The sequence below is a fragment of the Copadichromis virginalis genome, linkage group LG11 (assembly GCF_057382275.1).
Source record: "Copadichromis virginalis isolate Kocher_CV1m ecotype Utaka linkage group LG11, C_Virginalis_male_GT1.1, whole genome shotgun sequence".
NCBI classification, from domain to species: Eukaryota; Metazoa; Chordata; class Actinopteri; order Cichliformes; family Cichlidae; genus Copadichromis; species Copadichromis virginalis.
In genome coordinates, this window is record NC_140628.1 from 23775332 (window position 1) to 23794675 (window position 19344).

A 19344-nucleotide genomic window follows, 5' to 3' on the forward strand; every position below is an offset into this window, starting at 1 on the left:
TTTAGGCGACTTGTTGTGAATGGGACTGTATACAAAATCACAAAAATCTGTTGAACATGGGTTTTTGAAATCTCATGAAGAATTTGCAGACAAGCTAAAGGGGCAATCTAAGAAACAATAAGCTGCTGGATGTGTAGCTTTGTAGAAGCACTGGTAAAGTCTAGTTTTGTTTCCACAAATGTGAAACTTAAATGTGTGACTTTTATGCAGTGCCACTGACATCCATCAAAGCAATTTAGCATTCAGACTGTTTTTTTTGAGGCCTTTTCAAGTTTGTCCCAAAAATGTAAAAAAAAAAAGGACTTTAATACCTCGGTGAAGTCCAGAACTGTTACTATCCCCAACCGTTTGCACTCACTTGATACTGAAATGCAGAATAAATTCCCTGTGAACGCGCTTGGCTGTGGTGTGATCAGCTTCATTGTTTTCTTTCTAAAAGCAGGGCATGAAAGATGCTTATCATCAACAACAGAGCAATCTACCGCCAGAAGAAAAAAATCCTGATACGAGCACATGTGCCCACACAAGTGCCCACACATGCACACATGTACATAGACACAGGCATGCACGTATGTACACACAATTATGCACATGTGTACCCAACAGCCGTACGTGCCCACACAAACATACACACACCGGCACACAACCACCCACATACACCCTGGAAGAAGCCATTCACACTTCGCCACCATAGAGTACATGTCAGTCCATCTGGGATCATTAACACTATGTTAATGAATACAGGGCTGGGGCCAGAAGCAAGTGAGGAGAGGAGAGAGGAAAAGAGACAGAAACAGACAGAAAGAGACACAGAGAGATAAAGAGGACAGAGGGTGGGAGGATGAATGAGGATAATAGATTTGCTCCAAACCAATGCACAGCTTAAGGTAGTTGAAATTGAAAAAAGAAAACCACACACACACACACACACAATGAGATAGGAAAAGAAAATTATTCAAGGAGGCAACGAGCATGAAGAAAACTGGACAACATCAAGACAGGCGGGGAGAAAGAACTGTGAAAAAGGGAAAAAAGTGCATAAAAGATGGGAAGGGAAAAGGGCGATGTTTAAAAGCCACACAGTGTGAAAGACAAGAGAAAGGCAAAGTATCAAGCAGAGTTGCACTCGGTACGTTCTGGCCAGGGGCTGATGAGGGCTCCGTGGAAATAACTGAACAGATGAACAGAAGAAAGGAAAGGAAGGAAAGACAGCAGAGACAACAGATGAGCCGAGAGAACAGGCAGCGAGACAGACAAGGAGATACAGTATAACAAATGATGGCAGAGGCAATGTGAGCTGAGTAGCGTGGTTAAATATTTCACTGGGGCTTATTTGTGCTTTTGTGTGCTGCTGTGTTTGTGTGTGCGTGGGCATGTGTGCGAGAGTCCCTGGGAGACAGAAAGGAGGACAGAGAGGCAGTGAGAGAGCGAACGAGGGAAGTGTGCCTGTTGACTGGGCAAGTTAATGATTCCTGTGGTCTGAATAGTGAGACAGTGTTAGTCCAGGAGGGAGGGAGGAGGCTCATTTACCCCCTACTGACACACAGAAACACACATATAACATTGTTTCAGTGTGTGTGTGTCCATGGCTTGTTTTGATACCCTGTCAGCTTATGTGCAGCACGTTTGAAACAGCTCAGCATCCATGGCTGTTTTCCAGAGTGGTCCGAGCAGAAACGTGTTGCAAATCCGAGTTGTTTCTGCTGCTAATGTCTCGGTGTGTGATACCACAAGAATTAGTATCCCCCCCTCCCTGCTCCGGGGCTAAATCTAGACACATGGAGATCTGCAAAGCAGAAGCGTGCTTCTCAGTGGGTGAATAGAGGACCACCTGTATGCAGATGAATGGGTTTGAATGAGCGCCAGGAGACGTGCCTTTGTGGTGCCAGAGAAGGAGCAGCTTGTCGAAGTGTGCCGCTATGAGCCAGAGGGCCAAGGGTCCGCAGGAGGCCGGGGATAAAGGGACAGAGGGCAGCAGGGTGACGAGCTGTCCATGTGTAGATGAAACAATGGCAAGTGTTAACAAGCCTAAGCTAACGGTAATGATAGAGGTTGGGGGAACAAAAGGCAGCTCTTTGAAATACAATCTGTGATCAACTAGAGTTAATACACAAATTACACTGATTTAGCTCCTTTAAGCCCCTTTATACCCCTTTATTATAGCATAATGTTAATCTTCCATGTGACCTTTTTTCCATTGCTAGCTAAGGCTCTTTTTTGTGAGGAAGGTTAAGCAACATTAATGGTACACTAGCAGCAGAGGCTCGAGGGCAGACGAGCGATGGTGTGATAACATCGGGACAAAAAAGACGACGGACATGTGATCAAAAGGATAACATCTCGCTTCTGCTAATGCACCAACGAGAGAGATAAAACCAGGGATCAGAGAACTTCTACACATCTTTAAACTCCACAATAAAAACCTGTGCCATTGTGTTTGGACAGATGTGTTGATACTCTATTAAACAACAGCTGCTAAGATTGGTCTCCACCATCCCCGTTTTGGTTTTTGTTGCACTCCAGTGCGGCTCACGCCCAGTGTTTCCATGCCTCTTTTAAACTGTAACACCTCTTTGTTGTTCTTTCAAAGTTTCACTCCACCTCATTCCAATTTATCCTTGCCTCCCTGTTAAACACTCCTTCACATTTGTGTGTGTGTGTGTCTCTAAAGAAACCTCTTCAAATCTTTAAACACAGATCCCTGGCCAGCTCTGATCCCCACCTGGGGGCTGACAGGATGAGAGCAGAGAGGAAGGAGTAGAAGAAAGAAGCAAGACTGAAAATTTAATAGACTGATAGAAATCAGATTTTTTTTTTCCTTTTTTAAAACATAGCTGCCTCCCACATATTCTTCACTCCTCCAATCAAAACATTTATTCTGTCTGGACCGAAACTTCTCTTGTAGCTCTGACACCATATGTTTTGGTTTTATAGATTTGTTCCTTTACACAGCACTCTGCTGTGTGTTTATCTTCCGTAAAAATGATGATCACATTTTTGATGTGGTTGAAAGAGAGCGAAACTGAAAAAACAGGCATTGCCAGGTACAGGTAGCGCCACTAGCTTCCTGTCTTAATTAAACAGGTTATGCAATTGTAGGATTTCCACAGCGTGCTGAACAACATGTGACAGATACTTTGAGGCCTGGAGATAAGTCCTTGGAATATAAACAAGATGGTTTATGCTCCCTGAAAGGCTTGTATGGCTGTCAGGTCTTCCCCAACTTCCTTTAATCCACTTTTAGAACTGTCAAATTTTCCATCTTCTGAAACACTTTTTCAGTGAGCTGCTTTTTTCTCTCCTTTTCAGACATCTTCTTATTCTCTGCCTTTCTGTCATTCACAGGATCCCCGGTATTCCCTTTCTGTATGTGTGTGTATGTGTGTGTATGTGTGTGTCTGTGTGTGTGTGCGTGCGTGCGGGCGCACTATGGGAGGATTAAGTCTCACTCTGAGAATCATGTATTGTTTCTACCGGCAACAACGCTGTCAAACCGGCCGCAGAGAATGCTTACATCTTTGTGTGTGCTTGTACACATGTATATATGATGCACGTGCATGATGGGAGATCCCAGCCATCTGACTGTTGGCTGCAGCAGCACAAAGGAGGTGCATGTGGGGGTTGTGAAATTCTGAATGTGGGTTTCTGTTTTATTGCGAGCTTGGTTGTGTGTTAGATGAACAGATCATCGGGAGACCCCGAGCATGAGTGCCGGAAGTGTGCTGGCAGTGACAAACAGTTCAACAGTCACTCCTGGTGCTGTGTATGAGAGAGAACTGGAGAGTCCTGTTGTTGGTAGTCTGAAAAGATCATAGACATATTTATCATCCCACAGAAGAAAAATATACACAAAAGACTGTGGAAATGTCTGGGTTTGCATTAGAACAAATTACCAAAAGGGTTGATTTTTGTTCAAACTGACCTCTTGTCCCAGTTTTCTTTTTCAATTCTTCATCGTCTTACTTTACTTTACCCTTATTTTGGGGGGAGGCATTATGGAAAAGCACCCTGAGCTATGATTAACCCCCACCGCCTGCAGGATATACAGTGTGTGTCTGTGTTTGTGATCCAGGACGTGTGTATGCCTGCCCAGCTAAGCCTAGGGACAGTCAGGCATATAAAACACACACACACGCACACACGCGCACACACACACACGCGCGCGCACACACACACACACACACACACACACACACGCACTGCCTCCTGCCTTTTCCCTGAAGTCTTGGGCCTCTGAAGCAGCTAACCCAGGCTGCGCTCCATGCCTGCTCGAGGGAAGCCCTCTCCTGCTGAGGCCACAATCCCGTCGACACCCCACGATCTGGACTTTATCCATTCCATCTGTGAGTTTGTTTTCTAAAGTTACCTGTCTAGGACCACAGCTATAAGCAGACACCACAAGATTAGACTTACTGATAAGATTGTAGTAATTCTTTACTATCTGACAAAACATGCCTAGGCAGCAATACCCTTAAAGACCCCGTGCATCTTTCTGCAGAACATTCTCAAGCGATCAAAGGACAAGTAGTAAAACAATCAGATCCAAAATGATGTTTAATACACAATATTTAGTTCTTTTGTGTTGAAGCAACCTATGTGCATCTGTATGCTTACAGCTCAGTGAACAAGCTGGTTTACAGTGCATAATAACAAACCAGCAACTACAGACGTCACAAAGAGAAGCAACACTGCCTAAGAGTGACACATAGCAGTGTTACAAAAGAACAACAACTTAAAAAAACAAAACAACAGTTGCTGAAATCTGTATGAATCTCCTTTAAGTCTTGGATTAATTTTTAGTTATAGGAAATAAAAAATTATAGTACTTGTGATCTAGTAGTACTTTAAATGATTATTTCTACAACTACTTGTAAGAAGGAAATTTTGTCTGCTTTTCCCACTAAAGTTTCTGTAGAGCTGGTTACTAGTTATTTCTCCGATTACTGTTTCATATACCGGACAAACGTCTAGTTTAAGCATGATCGCGCGTTAATCCAAATCCATGGTTTTTTTTGAAAACAAAATACTTAAAACAAATTAAAACGAGTGCTAAGATAGTATTGCTTATATGATAAGGTAGAGGTAATTATGATCTGCCAACACTTGAAACACCGTACTGTAGCGTTTTCTACCATATTTTCTTAAACAAAGCAAAAACAATTTTTATATTTACTTTCGTTTCTATAAAGTTATCAGTTTACTACGAGTAGGGCCGGGCTGTTGTTTTCGTGAGCAGCTGGAGAGCGCGTCTCCAGTGGGGCGGGGACTTCACTGGTGACACCACGACGGGGCGGAGCTTCTGCAATACAAAATAGAGTTGCGCTTCTGTGATACAGTCAAGACCTACAACAGCGTGTAGTGAGAAGCGTTACTTTGCACTACTTACTACACACAGCGCGTAAAATCCTCAGTTGGTTTCCGTGCGCGCATTAACATCTTCCATAAGTGAAGTCCTTTAAACGTCAGTTACCGCTTTAAAGGTGTTCATTGTTCCTTTCGGAGAAGAGAAGCTATGGATGTGGTGTGTCTGCTGTGTTTGGTGCTGACCATCGGTTCTTGGTTTGCCTCCGCGGAAAGACACAGCGTCTACTGGAACAGCTCGAACGCAAAGTAAGTGCTGATCTGTGCTTTGGTGTAGTGTTATAGGGGATGTTCAGTGCAGCATGGGAAGCCAAGTGAGTGGTGTACTGGGTCAATCATACTGTCTGGTGTTTCCCAGTTTGTCCAGAGGGGAATGACGGTAACATCCTACTTTCTTAAGTTTGACACATGTAAAGTCTTATCCTACATACTCGCATCCGCGGACTTGCCATGCTTTCTTCATATGTCAATTAAAGATCTCTGTGACTTTATAGCCGTGGCTTTAGAGTGCTACAGCACCCAGCAGCAGATGGATGTAAAAGCAGAAGACTGTGAGCAAGTGCCTGGACAGATTCGTCACTATATTTAACCGCAACGCATAGACACAGACATACTCTAATAGTAAAAAATAGACCGACGAGTATGAACTTGGCCAGTGCTGTCTGCAGGGTTTGCACCTGTGTGCACTGTGCGTGTCATGGAAAGATGACTCTATTAAGCAATAAAAACGAGTTAATTCCCTAATATATTTACAAAGATACGGCATCAGGCAATTTAAAGAGGTTTTTCATTGGAGAGGAGAGATGGTGAGTCACACAGAGAGGGGCGCATATTGCTGATTAGTTTGTTTTGAGGTCAGAAATGTAATGGTATCCGACCACTCAGCGGGATCGATCGGGCCTGACATATCGCAGCGCGATTTATTGAGCTTTTAGCGTGGAGCGGGTGATCCCGACGTTTGAAAGACGGTATTATTTTAAAACCGAGCTGAAACAGAAGGACGCTCTGCGAGGTTCTGCTGCCGAGATAGGTCGATTAAAATCCACCACAGAGAAGAAACAAGGGCAAAAGCCATTATGGCTTTTTAGTCAGATTAGCTTACATTTCTAATTGCCCTTTAACATTGTTAATAGACGCGGGGCTAAAAAGAGCCCTGCAGCATGGAAAACAATTGTCCCGATAATTGGATAAGAAGTCTAATGGAAAAGTCCTGTCGTCACGAGGACTGTTAGTGTCATAAGTTAGTCCGTGTGTGAGTCAACAGACCAGGTTTGACCCACCTGAGTTATACACCTGAGTCACTACAAACCAGGGAGGGAGTCATGTTCAGGTGGGACAGGAGGTAAAGGTAACTTCACAGAAGGAAACTTGTAACCAGAGTCTTCCAGTCAGTTCCACATAAAGGACAGAAACTGGATCTCGGAGGCTTACTTCAAATAAGAAAGGCTGGAGGGGGAAAGGAGGCAGAGAGAGAGAGCAAGAGAGATTAGGGTGGTCTAATACAAAGTCAGATCTTATGTCTGCTGTTTTTAATCCAACTCTGCACTATTTTTGCTCCAGAAAGGGAGTTGCATAACTAGAAGAAAAATCACAATATAACACTAATCCCAAATGTGCCACATGGCTAAACATAGACTCTGACAAAGACAGACAAACGGGCAGAGATAAGCTTCATAGAACAGTTAATGGATCAGAGACACTTGTGGATATATTCTGCTTCTACTCTGGCACACTTTCGCTTGCTTATTGTCTGTCTCTAAAACACATTTTCACAGGGAGTGGAACTAAACCCCCATTCCACTTATTTTTATTTTTCTCATATTTTACAGTCTGATTTCTATTAGCCCCTCAGTCCATCATCCCCTCGGCTCTACATCACCATCCCCCAATTCACTCTCACTCCTCCTCCTTCTTCTCTTCGCTCTTCCATCGTCTCGCAGTCCTGTGATTTCCTGCCCGACTAAAAGCCCACCTGCCTACTACTGTCCCCAGTGATCTATCAGTCACCTGTTCAGAGGATTAAGTAGACCCATCAGCGACCTTTGGTGGAAGTGGGCCGTGGATAATTGATGCTAATTGATTCTTGGTAGGATTGTGAGCAGCAGTGATCTGTCTTAGGTGGAGGACAGTGACCAGATGGCAGTAGCCTGCCCACTCATATAGAGATATGAAGAAACCGGTAACACCTTAGGTGTGCGTGTTTGCCTCTTAATACAATCTGTATGTGTACTCATGTGTAAGCGTGACTTAATGATTATTGCTTAATCCTTCACTTCAAGTCTTTTTAGGGACTTGATCCAGTGTTTTTGTTTGTGTATCGTTTTCTTACACGACAGGTGGCGAGGCATGTTTTTCACAGTCTGGTCTGGTCTTGTTTTTACACTACTTGTCTCTACCTGTGTCCGCTTTATTAGTGTGTGTGTGTGTGTGTGTGTGTGTGTGTGTGTGTGTGTGTGTGTGTGTGTGTGTGTGTGTGTGTGTGTGTGTGTGTGTGTGTGTGTGTGTGTGTGTGTGTGTGTGTGTGTGTGTGAGAGAGAGAGAGAAAGAGGGAGAGATTTAACTTCCTGGCTTTTAACAGGAAGCAATTATGTTTTTGTTGTGAACTGACAGTTCACGGATTGTTTCTGGGTCTTCGGAGTTCACGTGTCTCGGCGTCAGAGCAAAACAGGGAGTGACCGGTTACCGTAAGCAGCCTCACCGAGACGTGATAAATGTGTGACTCGCACTTCCACACACTGGGGGGCATAAGGGGGACGACTTCGCTGTTAATATTAGCCACAGCCAGCATTCCACCCCGCTGTTACTATACTCAACTCTGTCAGCTGTGCATGAGTGTGTGTCTGTGTGTTTCTCTGCCTTGTACCTGTCTGTTCCTCTTCTCCATCTTTCCACTCCTACTCCTCTCTTTTAACAGTTGGGTCTTCTCCCAGACTGGCCGCTAGCCTCAAGCCCTCCTTTTCTCTCTACTTACTGATTCAAGCACATTCGAGATCGCCTCATTTTTAAATCCAAATATGGACGATAGTGACACACTACTCCGCTGCATCCTTTTAATCTTTCATATCTGAGTTGTTTGGCTGCCTTCATCCATCTCCAGTGGCATGGGTTTGTGTCCCATGCCTCTGCTATCTGTGCAAATATCTTTATCAGGAGTTTGGTGTAATGTTATATTCTGTTTATCTCAGCCTGTGTCTGGCTCAGCCTGCCTTCACTGTTATTGATGCAGCCAGGCCTGCCTGTACATGTACACGTTGCCTGCAGTTTTAGGTGAACGGGGTCAATGTACTCCCACCTCCTTTTAAATCCCAACTATTACACACTTCGCCCCCCTCCTCTCATCACCCTTCTCCCTCTCTTTCGTTCTCTGTCGTGTCTGGTTGTTGGGCTGTAATCTCACCAGAATGGGAACACACACATACGCACACACACTAACATCGAGTACAGACAGCTTGTAATCTGACCATCTGACCCAGAACACCCGACACAAAACCATCATCCTGGAATATTCATTCTATGTATATGCCCCTGGGATCCTGTGATGTAACGCTTCTCTGTTTTTCTGTGTGTGTGTGTGTGTGTGTGTGTGTGTGTGTGTGTGTGTGTGTGTGTGTGTGTGTGTGTGTGTGGATTAGTGGGTAATTGTTAGAATGTATGTAAATTACTTAAAACCTTTATTTGTCACATTGCATCATTCCCACAATAATCTCCCAGATGGGATCCATCAGAACAATCAATTTCCAGCAATATCTCAGTTTAGCTTTACATGATTCTTGCCCCATCGTTATCAGGAGGCTTTGTGCCTATTCCCTGCTGATATAACTGTCCTCTTACCTAATGTGCTTATAAATGTTCTCGCATATCTTCACACATGATAGCACCGAAGCACCTGGGGTGATTTAGTTACCATAGTTTACAACAACAGTATATATTGTTTCTTAGGTTTGTTTTCGGGCTTTTTTTTTGCATCACGTCTGCAGACTCATCTGTTTTACTCTCTGCTCTTCCTCTCTGCTCCTTATCTGTAGTCCAGATTTCCTTCCCCCCTCCCCTTTCTCTACCAGTCCCCCCTCATCCTCACAGACCTTCCTCTGTTTTTGCCCCAGTAGTTTTCCATCAGAGGAGAACGAAGCACCTATCAGCTCCCGTTCTGCTAACATTAGAGAGGCCTGTTTTCGCCCGGTGTTATCGTCCTAAGCATGGGCAAGCACGCGTATGTGTACACTGCTCATTCATAGAATTTCAGACATACCGTGACCAGTGCTGCCCACTTGAAGCTCACTAGCGCCCCCCCTAAGGCTGACTCACCAGCAGATATACTTCAGCTCATGTTCTTGCAGATGGTTTATTTTGCATCAGTTAAAACTTATTTCATTTTTTTTTTTAATTAAAAAAAGTTAAATATTTGATGTAAATTCTTAGAAGTTAGTGAACTTGTGCCCTCTCTCCCTCAGCTAAACGGGCCAACAGATTAACTCTACATGACCTCCAGCATATTAAACCAAGCATGATACCATTTGGCCTCTTTCTATTCATCACAGACAGAATAGGAGGCTACCAAAAAGGAGGGGACCGGTGAAAAGAGAAAAAGGAGGCGGGAAAGAGGCCTGGGCGCAGGGTGAGAGAAGGGTGAAAGGGATTTGTGTTGAGAAATTAGCCTGGATGAAGAGCTCTGGTATATTATGTCAGCATTAAGAGACAGGACAAATAGAAGATGGAGGGTGGGGGTGGGGGCTAAATTTGCAAGAATAAAAGAGAGGCAGACGGAGGGAGGAGAGGCCGGACAGTGATGGATGAAGGGAGGGAAGAAGTTTAGAAGTGAATAAGTGAGAAAGGCCATTGTTGACAGTTTTAAAGGCTCTCATCCTGCAAAAGGATTGCTTCATATATGAACACACATTTCTTGAAACTGCTTAAAATGTAATCATTTTATCGACATCAGGTTGTATTTGCACATAGTGGGGAAAGAAATCCCCCGTGGTTTTTGTTTTTATTGTAATACAATGAGATATAGAAAGAAGGGAGTAGATTACACAGGAAGCTGCAGTAATATAGGAAGACTTTTCATTTTATATTAGATTGGCTCTAATGGAGCTGCCCACTAGTGAGCAGCTAAACCCATTAGAACCACTGACAGCTCCTCACGCCCGTGTGAAAGGAGGTGTGAATCTGTCATACCACAGCAAATTAATCGGGTATTAAGTGTACACCTCAAAGTAAAAGTGTGTAAGAGTGGGGCTGGAAATTTGATGAGCGCGCCTTGTGAGAACACTGTAAACTATCCGAACTGCAGCCCCCACCCCCCTCGCCCCCTCTGCTGTGACATTCCTGTGTGTGTGTGTGTGTGTACACTTACTACTGATTACCTGAGGAGCAAATGGAAGAAGAGGGGGGAGTGGTGCGTGTGTTTGATGTTTCAGACGTGCAGACTCTCTTCGTGACTCTGTTTTTGTGTGTGTGAAACATATATCTTCGGTGCTGACTCGGATGCTAGTGCGGGTGAGAAGTGGCGACCCTGAACTGTAACCTTTTGACCTGGCTGCCAGTTTGCGACTTTCCCCAGACGGACAGTGAAAGACAGACTCCTTGTGTCAGTAGTTTGAGCGAGCCCAGAGCGAGCTCAGGGGGACAAATGGTGGGAAGGGCTGTAGAAGGGAGACAGGAAGGGGGGGGGGGGAGCCAACAGCAGAGCAAAGACAATTGCAAAACTTCAAAGCTTTAGTGACTAGAAGTGTTGCAAAAGTCACCTGCAGTAAGGAGCAGTAATAACTATTCTGTTTTGTACCTTCACGACACATGCACCGCAATCAGAGTAACTTTGTATTGAGGAATGACCTGCAGAAAAGGAAGACTAGAGCCACCTTCAACCTTTGCTGTTTACCCATACCTCAGTCTCATGCAGGAAAACGCACACACACACAAACACACACACGCACAAGAGGCTCCAACAGACCTTGATAAACAGATGTGCTCATAAGCCCGGGGCATGAGACGCCCTGGATAAGGGGTCTTCAGAGAATCCCTCTCCCTTGAAAACACAGACACACAAAGCAATAGGCGGGAAGAAGAAGATGCAATGTGGAAAGTAGGTTTGCGACAGCTCACACACCTGGCTCTCCGTCTCATAGAGGACATAGTTATCACATTAACGCGACTCTCACTCTCCCGAGAACTGCCAGTCAGAGGCTAGTGTAGACGCGGGGAGATGCTAGAGTCCAGCTTTGATGAATAAAGACGTAAAGAGGGTGGTGGAGTTGAAGACGGAGCGAATTCAGTGGGCACGAATAGGTGGAGATTTAAAGAAAAAAAAAAGCATTAATTGAAATTAAAATAATACAGAAGTGTGAGAAGGTTTTATTAAACCACCAAAATCAGCCACTGGGACACACATTAGACACGTAAACAGCAGCCAGGGTAGTGAAAGCTCCATAGGGGTTAAGGTAGAAGGGGTTGAAGGGGCCGTGTAGCCTTCAGGCATTCTGTCTTTGGGGAGGGAAAGGGTATAATTACATCCCATTCATTCCTCCTCCCCTCCTTTTCAGGAGAACACATTTGCCCCAGACCCCTAACAGCTTTTAATTAGCCAGACCAATGGTGGCGAGGAGGAGGGGAAGTGAGGAGGTGAAGAGAAGAATAAAAGGAGAGTTTTCTTAAAAGCATGAGCCGTGAATGAAATTAGCAACAAAATCTATCTGTTTTGTTGGCTTTTGACAAGCCCGTTTTCACATGGAGGTCGGCCAGACCGCTAACAAGGACACACTGTGGGGAAAAAGGTGTATCCTATACAATTTAAAACTACTCGTTACTTCAGAGGGAACCACTAGAGACCTCCAAATGTCTTGTTTTACCCAACCCTGTTATTACTGGTTTGACTGAAGAAAACAGTAGAGAGGAGCAACATGAGAGGCACGGCTTATTTGGCTAATTAGGCTGCTACAGATGTGTCTTTTCATTTCAGTAAAGCACTTGCCCTTGTAGACCCAAGACACACACACAGTCGCAGATAAACACACAAACAAAGGCGTACACACCTGCACAGAAGTGTACACACTTACAAAGGGCCTTTTCAGAGAGAAAGCTCAGGGTAGTGATCAGCTTATTAGCCCTGGAAAACAAGTATAGAGCTGTGCTCAGCTAACAAAGCGTGTTTTGACAGGTAGGTCAGCACTAACCCATACACACACGCACACAATGCACACAAACAGTTACGCACACACAGAGGCAGGAAGAAGGGGTTAGAGGCCCTCATTTTGGAGCCAGGGTGTCTGTGACTTGGTCAGGGGTGTCCTGACGGGAGCCACAACAACGGGAGGGGAAGAAGGGGGAGGGTCTCAGAGGCACCGCGTCTCGCTTTGATGACAGGACACGCACATAAACAGGGGTTGTTTTGTTGTCACTCTCACTCCGCGCAACATGTGAGACGCAAGCGTCCACAAGCAGTTGCTCATAAGCACAGATTGAATTTGCGGATTAGAGCTTTTATCCCTGAGGATGTCATGGAAGTAATGTGCAAATATCAGTCTTTCTTCACCTCCTGGTTGATGGCGAGATTTGTGCACAGGCCAGCTGCACTTCGCACGCATGATGAAACTGAAAGGTTGGAGTTCATTAAAATCTCTTTCCCCTTTGCGCCGATAAATCTGGTCCTAATGGATTTGTAGCTTATTTTTTAACAAATAGTAAGAGTTTTACTACAGTGAAGCTTTTTTTTTTTTTTTTTTTTTTTTTTTTTCCCTATATCCTCGCTGAACATCGTCACCACTTAATGTGCAGTGAGACTTTACAGGAAATATACTTATTTTTCTACCGCCTCTCCATACTTCATTAGGACTCCCGGGGCGGAACAAGCATAGGAAGTGAGCACAAAAAGGAGCCGGGGAGGCTTAAAAGAAGCCACAAAACTAAATGAAGGGTAAAGATGAAAAGGGAAAGAAAAAGAGTGAGATAGTCTGGCTCCCCACCTAGTCTCTCTGTGTCTTTGAGGAAATCAGAGAAAAAGAAGATAGAGGCGGCAAATTAGCCAGAAAAGTCACGGCAGGAGCTCCGCCACAGATGGACAAACATTCAGGTGAAGAAATTAATGAGACAGAAACCAGAGAAGAGCTTAAAAACACTTGACAGAAAGACTCAGTGAGCTGTACCGAGAGGAAAGTGGACCGAAAGAGAAAGTGGGAAGAAAAAACTCCCCAAAAGATTGTTGGAGCTGAGCTGTCATGTGTAATTTAGTTTCAAGCAAGTGCATCTCACCCAAAGGGAAGAGAGAGAAAGAGAAGGCGTGCGAGTGTGTGGGATGGTGGGATGGGCTGTGTACGATTCTGGGTGTGTTTTCTCGCCCCAAAACAAATTGAACAAGTCCAGCCTGATCAGCCTCTTTCTAATTCTGCTCAGACAGGTTTGCACAAGCACACAGAAAAACACATGCTCACACGGCATCACCCAGCTTTACCTGTCTGTTTATTTGTGTTATTCATGTCTCTAAGACTCTTTTCAGTTGCCGCACGTGTCTGTGTTTAACTAGTCCTCATCAATATCCAGAACACATCCAGCGTATTATCTGCTCTGCTGGGTGTGTGTCGAAAACAACAGATGAGATCCGCCTCTGTTACTCATTTTGGAAAACTGGGTGAGGACATTTGTCAGTAACCTCGTGTCTCTTTCTGTCTCCCCTGTAGCTTTCAGTGGAATGAGTATACGGTGGAAGTGCGCATCAATGACTATCTGGACATCATCTGCCCTCACTACACCCACGACGAGGTGCCGTCGCATGCAGCTGAGCGTTACGTGCTGTACATGGTGGAGAGAGAGGACTACGAGGTGTGCAAGCCTCACTCCTTCGATCAGCTCCGCTGGGAGTGCTCGCGGCCCTTCGCTCCTCATGCTCCCGAAAAATTCTCGGAGAAGTTTCAACGCTTCACCCCCTTCACCCTGGGAAAGGAGTTCCGTCAGGGAGAGAGCTATTATTATATCTGTAAGTATCTTTAATGATATTTCTGCTCAGTCTTCTGTGGTTAGAGGAAGGTTCCTTGTGTTAAACTTTTCCCTCTGTCTCACTTTGTCAGCAAAGCCAATGCATCACCATGGGAAAGACTGTCTGCGGCTGAGAGTGGATGTAGTTGGACATAAAGGCTCTGGAAAGAATCACTATGACAAATCCAAAGCACGTGAAACAGAAAAAATCTTGGAAGGAGAAAAAGTGAATTTCCTTGCTACAGGAGGAGTTCACAACCCCTCTAACCGTCTCCCAGCAGGTGAGCATTCTTTAAAAAATAGATTCCAGACATAGAAAATAATCACAGCGGTGCTGTGACTAAGACCAGCTCAGCTGGGTGTGTTTACCATCCCTGAGTGATGAAATCCTGTCCTAACGGTCCTTCCCATCTCTTCTCTCAGATGACCCTGCTGCGATGGAGCCAAATGTCCAGAGGAGTGTCGGCAACTCTGCAGCACAGCTGATCTCTCGTTCACTTCTTTTTGCCCTGATCCCAGTCTTATTAGCCCTGATGCTACACTAAAGGCAGTGAAAGCTCCACAACAGAGACATTACTAACCCGATGCTGGTCACCGGGACGTGAACGATCAGAGATTCTTTTTATACAGACTTTTTTTATACGAGCATGGACAGTGTGTGTTGTTCAGCGTGCGCTTGATGTGGTTTTTGTGTGTGTGAATGTGGAGCGTGGATCGCTCCAAAATAAAAAAGAGGACCTCAGAGACTTTTTTTTTTTTACTTTATTTTGAGGATTGAAATTCTCACTTATGACCATTTAAGCTGAACATTTTTGTTTTTTCATTATGAACGAAGTCGCAAACAGAACGATCCAAATGCTTTGTTATAAATCGACGGCAGCAAGATTACATTATCCTCACTGTCACGTGTCAACACATTTTCATAGCACTGGTACAGCTGTGCGTTTCATTAGTGAACTCTCTTTTTCTTCCTCTACATGTAGAGAAACTATTGATATTGTGTATTGTTGTCGGCAGCTGCCACAATATGTAGGATAATGTAGGATATTTGCCATGTTGTGTTGCACTCAACTCCTCGTTATAATGCTCCACATTTCTAAAGTTATCTGACATGTTATCAGTGGTAACGCAACCTGAGAAAACAGATGCTCTAACGGTGCAGCAGTGGTTCTCGCCCCGATTTCTGGCTTTTAGTGATGTCTATTGGTGCTCATGCTGATGAAATCTTTTCATGTAACCACGATTAAAAATGTATTCCAAGAACCTAAAGATATGCATATACTAAAAAAAAAAGATGCAGTGATATTTATGTTTTTGTTAAGTCCTCATCTGTCAATTACACGGTTTCATGTGATGTTGTGAGCCAATGTTGAGAGCCACTGAACAAAACAAAGACAAACTCAGCATCTTCAGCACTTATTCACTCATTTCTATTGTTTCGACTGTATCATGGTACACTGGCTGATGTTTGCAGATGTTGCCCCACTCGCACTTCCTGAAACCTCAAACTGAAGGTATCTCCCAGAATACATTTTTTTTGTCTTTTTTTTTTTTTTTGCTTGTGTCATTTTGTAAATGTTTATATGTACATTTGTACATACAGAAAACTATATGAAACTGTTTTAAGATGTGAAAAATCTTTAGTGAAATAAAAATGTGATGTAATCCAAAAAGAAGAAAAAGATCTGTCTGTTTTTTATCATAACTTATTTTGGATCTTGATAACCCGCTGAGATCATCGAGATTTGGATGGATGACACAATATTTTGGCAGAGCCATCTATCCTCTGTCCGTCTCCACATTTCCACCCCCATGTCTTTCCCAGCCTCTCGTCTCTGCCCTCTCCTGCTTTCATCTCCTCTGATACAACATACCCGGGCTTAGATTTCAGACTCAAAACCAAACATGGACTAAGAGGGGGACAAAAAAAACACCCAAGAACCCAGAGAGAGGGAGGCCCACAAGCGAACTGACAGCTGGGTGTGAAAGTGTCACTCTCACCTCCTTGCTCATACTCTTTCACTCTTTTTTTGCCCTGTTTTTGCCCTTTCTTTTTCTTCTCTGAACATCGCCTTTTGAGGAAAAGCTGAACATCCGTCCACACAGCTGTATGTTGGAATGAGGAGAAAACAAACCTCAGAGCTGACTGAAAACTGTCAAAACTCACCGTTCCTTGTAAAACCGCACAACATACACACTCAAAATCAGAACATTAGAACTGAGCTGTTTGCTTTTCCGTGATAACGTCATAGCTTAAATTCAATGCAGATGATCACAGAGTCTCAGGTATCTTGTGCAATGCTGCACCCACAAATGTGTACAGTAGGATAAAGCAGGACATCATTCAACTGTGCCTGATGGGATGGATTAAATATGGTAGTCTCCACCGCTTTGATGTCTCGGTTCAACATTATGTCAGGCATTATGTGAAAAAGTAAATGTATGCTTTATAATACAAAAAATGTTCCTTTAGCTGTGCAAATACCATAAACCAAAAGTGAGCTTTCAGATTAGTTCGAGGACAAGCTTTTACAAACATGGCATAAAACTGTAGAAACATCATTTTAAGGTTTTATTCCAGTGCAGTAAATCTGAGTATCGCAGTAAAGTCAATGAAAATTCTACTAAAATACAATACTTGAAGTTTAAAATTGTGATTTACTACATATGACAAGAAGTTTTTGAAATATAAATCATTTGGGCACTTAATTACATTTACATGTACAACTACTCATTAACACATTTAGGCAAGGTGACATGCTAAAGTTCAAACTGAGCATCAGGTCTGAGTATTTCACAAACTGCTGATCTACTGGGATTTTCCCACATAAGGTTCACAGACAAAGGTCCAAAAATTAAAAAAAAAACAAAAACCCATTGAACAGCAGCACAAGAGGTCAGAGAAGAATGGACAGACAGGAAGGCAACAGTAACACAAATAATCACTTGTTACACCCATTATGCAGAAGAGCATCTCTAATTGCACAACACATCAAGTCTTGAAGCAGATGGGCTACAGCAGCAGAAGACCGCACAGGGTGCCACTCCTGTCAGCTAAGAACAGGAAACTGAGGCTAAACTTTGCACATTCTCACCAGAATAGGATGACAAAAGACTGGAAAAATATTGCCGGGGCCGATGTGTCTCAATTTCTGCTACAACATTTGGGTAGTAGAGTCAGAATGTGGCATAAACAAGACGAAAGCATGGATTAATCCCACCTCGTATCACTGATTCAGGGTGCTGGTGGAGGTGTAATGATGTGAGGGGTATTTCTTGGCATATTTTGGGCTCCCTAGAGCTTTCCAGAGTATCACTGCTGATCACATCCATTCCTTTGGGACCACAGTGTGCCCATCTTCTGATGGCTGCTTCCAGCAGAACAATGCACCATGTTAGAAAGCTGAAATGATCTAACACTGGTTTCTTGACCATGACAGTGAGCTCACTGCATTCAAATGGCCTCCACAGTTAAGCCAATAAACGACCTCTGGGATGTGGTGGAACAGGGCATTCACATCATGGATGTGTTGCCAACAAATATGGAGCATTGTGGGATGCTATCATGCCAAAGTGGAGCAAATTTCCAGGATCTTGTTGAATCTATGCCATGAAGAATTTTGCAGCTCTGAATAGAAAAGAGGCAATTTTTTACCAAAGTGACCAGTGAGTGTATTTTACCATCTTTCTTGTCCAAAACTTTAGCTCTTATTTTATGCTTTATCTAATACAAAAGGTCATTAACTTTCACTTAATAAAGGCAGACACGTAAACAGCTTCACTGGCACAACACTCGAAGGAGTCTGAACAGCTCCGATAAAAAACACTGTCACAAAAAGAAAAGGGATTGCAATTTAATAACAAAAAGATCAACCATAAATCAGAAAAAGAAAATTCTTCTAAATCAATATAGCAATGACCTTCAAGTGAAGAAAAATGTGTGAAAAGACTAAATGTCAAACAGATGCAAAGCTAAAACTAAAAGCTAAAGACTAAAGAAGAAGGGTGAAAATTATACACCAGAGACTGCTGAGAAAGGTCAAGTTTTGAAATGTCTAGAGTGACAAAGCAGCTCGGCTCTGACAGCTGTACACAGGAGGGAGCAGTCAGGTGACGATGGGGGAGTGGGCGAGGCGGGGTGGTTGGGCAAGAAGGGTCAAAGAAAAGTTAATGAGCAAACTTTAGATGATTCGTATTAAATTTACCCCGAGAGACGAACAATAAGTGAAAGTTTTAATGCACAACTTTTAAATATGAATCTTAATTCTTGGATGTAATACCCATGAAATGACACCCAGCACGCTGACTAGTTGAAAAATGATGCATATGAGATAAAATTAATCAAATAACACTGGTGCACCCCAGTGGAGTGCATAATTAATTTTTCAGTTTAAACAGTGAAATCATCTCATTTTGAAAGTATAAAATCCAGCATATTTGCCTGGATCCACACACTGACTGTTCTGTGTGATATCAAGCTACAAGCATGTGATATGGGATTGGAACAATGATGTAATGATGAGACGCTTTTTTTCTCCTCCTTCTTCTTATCATAGGCTAATAGTTGGGTTTTCTTTTTTGACTGTGCTACTGGAATACAGGGTGAAAAACAAATGTGTGATTCACAGAAAGGAGAAACTGGAAAGAAAGACTGATGCATTATGTGAAGCAGTGGAAAAGCTTGCCTTATTTTCCTATTCTGTGCATCAGCCTAGTGTTATACTTCCACAAGGTGAGATATAACAAAAAATGAAAACATCAAATTGCTCCCAGTGTGATCTTTTCATTTGGAGAACCCGTATCTTCAGCGTCCCTTTAATAACTACTGTACGAATGCTTGATGATTTTTCTGGGATGTTGAAAGCTTGTAAAAGTGGGTGCACGATTTGTACTGTTCCAGTTATAATGTTCTGTTTATGGTGTGAAACCTGACATCTAATACAGCTTTTTAAAGAGTCTTGTCATGGTTTCCAGACCCAAAGAGGACAAACATCTAAGATTTCCTAATCTTGAGTTTAA

General features: G+C 43.4%; 1 protein-coding gene across 1 annotated transcript; it reads left to right on the forward strand.

Annotated features, from left to right (window-relative positions):
- Positions 1-5348: 5348 nt before the first annotated feature.
- On the forward strand, positions 5349-15067 carry efna1b (ephrin-A1b). Its single transcript, XM_085473896.1, has 4 exons — positions 5349-5610; positions 14031-14326; positions 14418-14606; positions 14749-15067. Exons 1-4 carry the CDS (start codon positions 5513-5515, stop codon positions 14868-14870), a joined length of 705 nt encoding a protein of 234 aa, XP_085330022.1. The 5' UTR covers positions 5349-5512; the 3' UTR covers positions 14871-15067.
- The last annotated feature ends 4277 nt before the right edge of the window (positions 15068-19344 follow it).

What these genes read in the sequence shown, in the direction of transcription:
- efna1b (XM_085473896.1), top strand. Translation starts at nt 5,513, where the DNA reads ATGGATGTGGTGTGTCTGCTGTGTTTGGTGCTGACCATCGGTTCTTGG. An exon ending in TGGAACAGCTCGAACGCAAA is followed by an intron (nt 5,611 to 14,030) that starts GTAAGTGCTGAT and finishes TCTCCCCTGTAG; the next exon opens with CTTTCAGTGGAATGAGTATA. An exon ending in CTCTAACCGTCTCCCAGCAG is followed by an intron (nt 14,607 to 14,748) that starts GTGAGCATTCTT and finishes CTCTTCTCTCAG; the next exon opens with ATGACCCTGCTGCGATGGAG.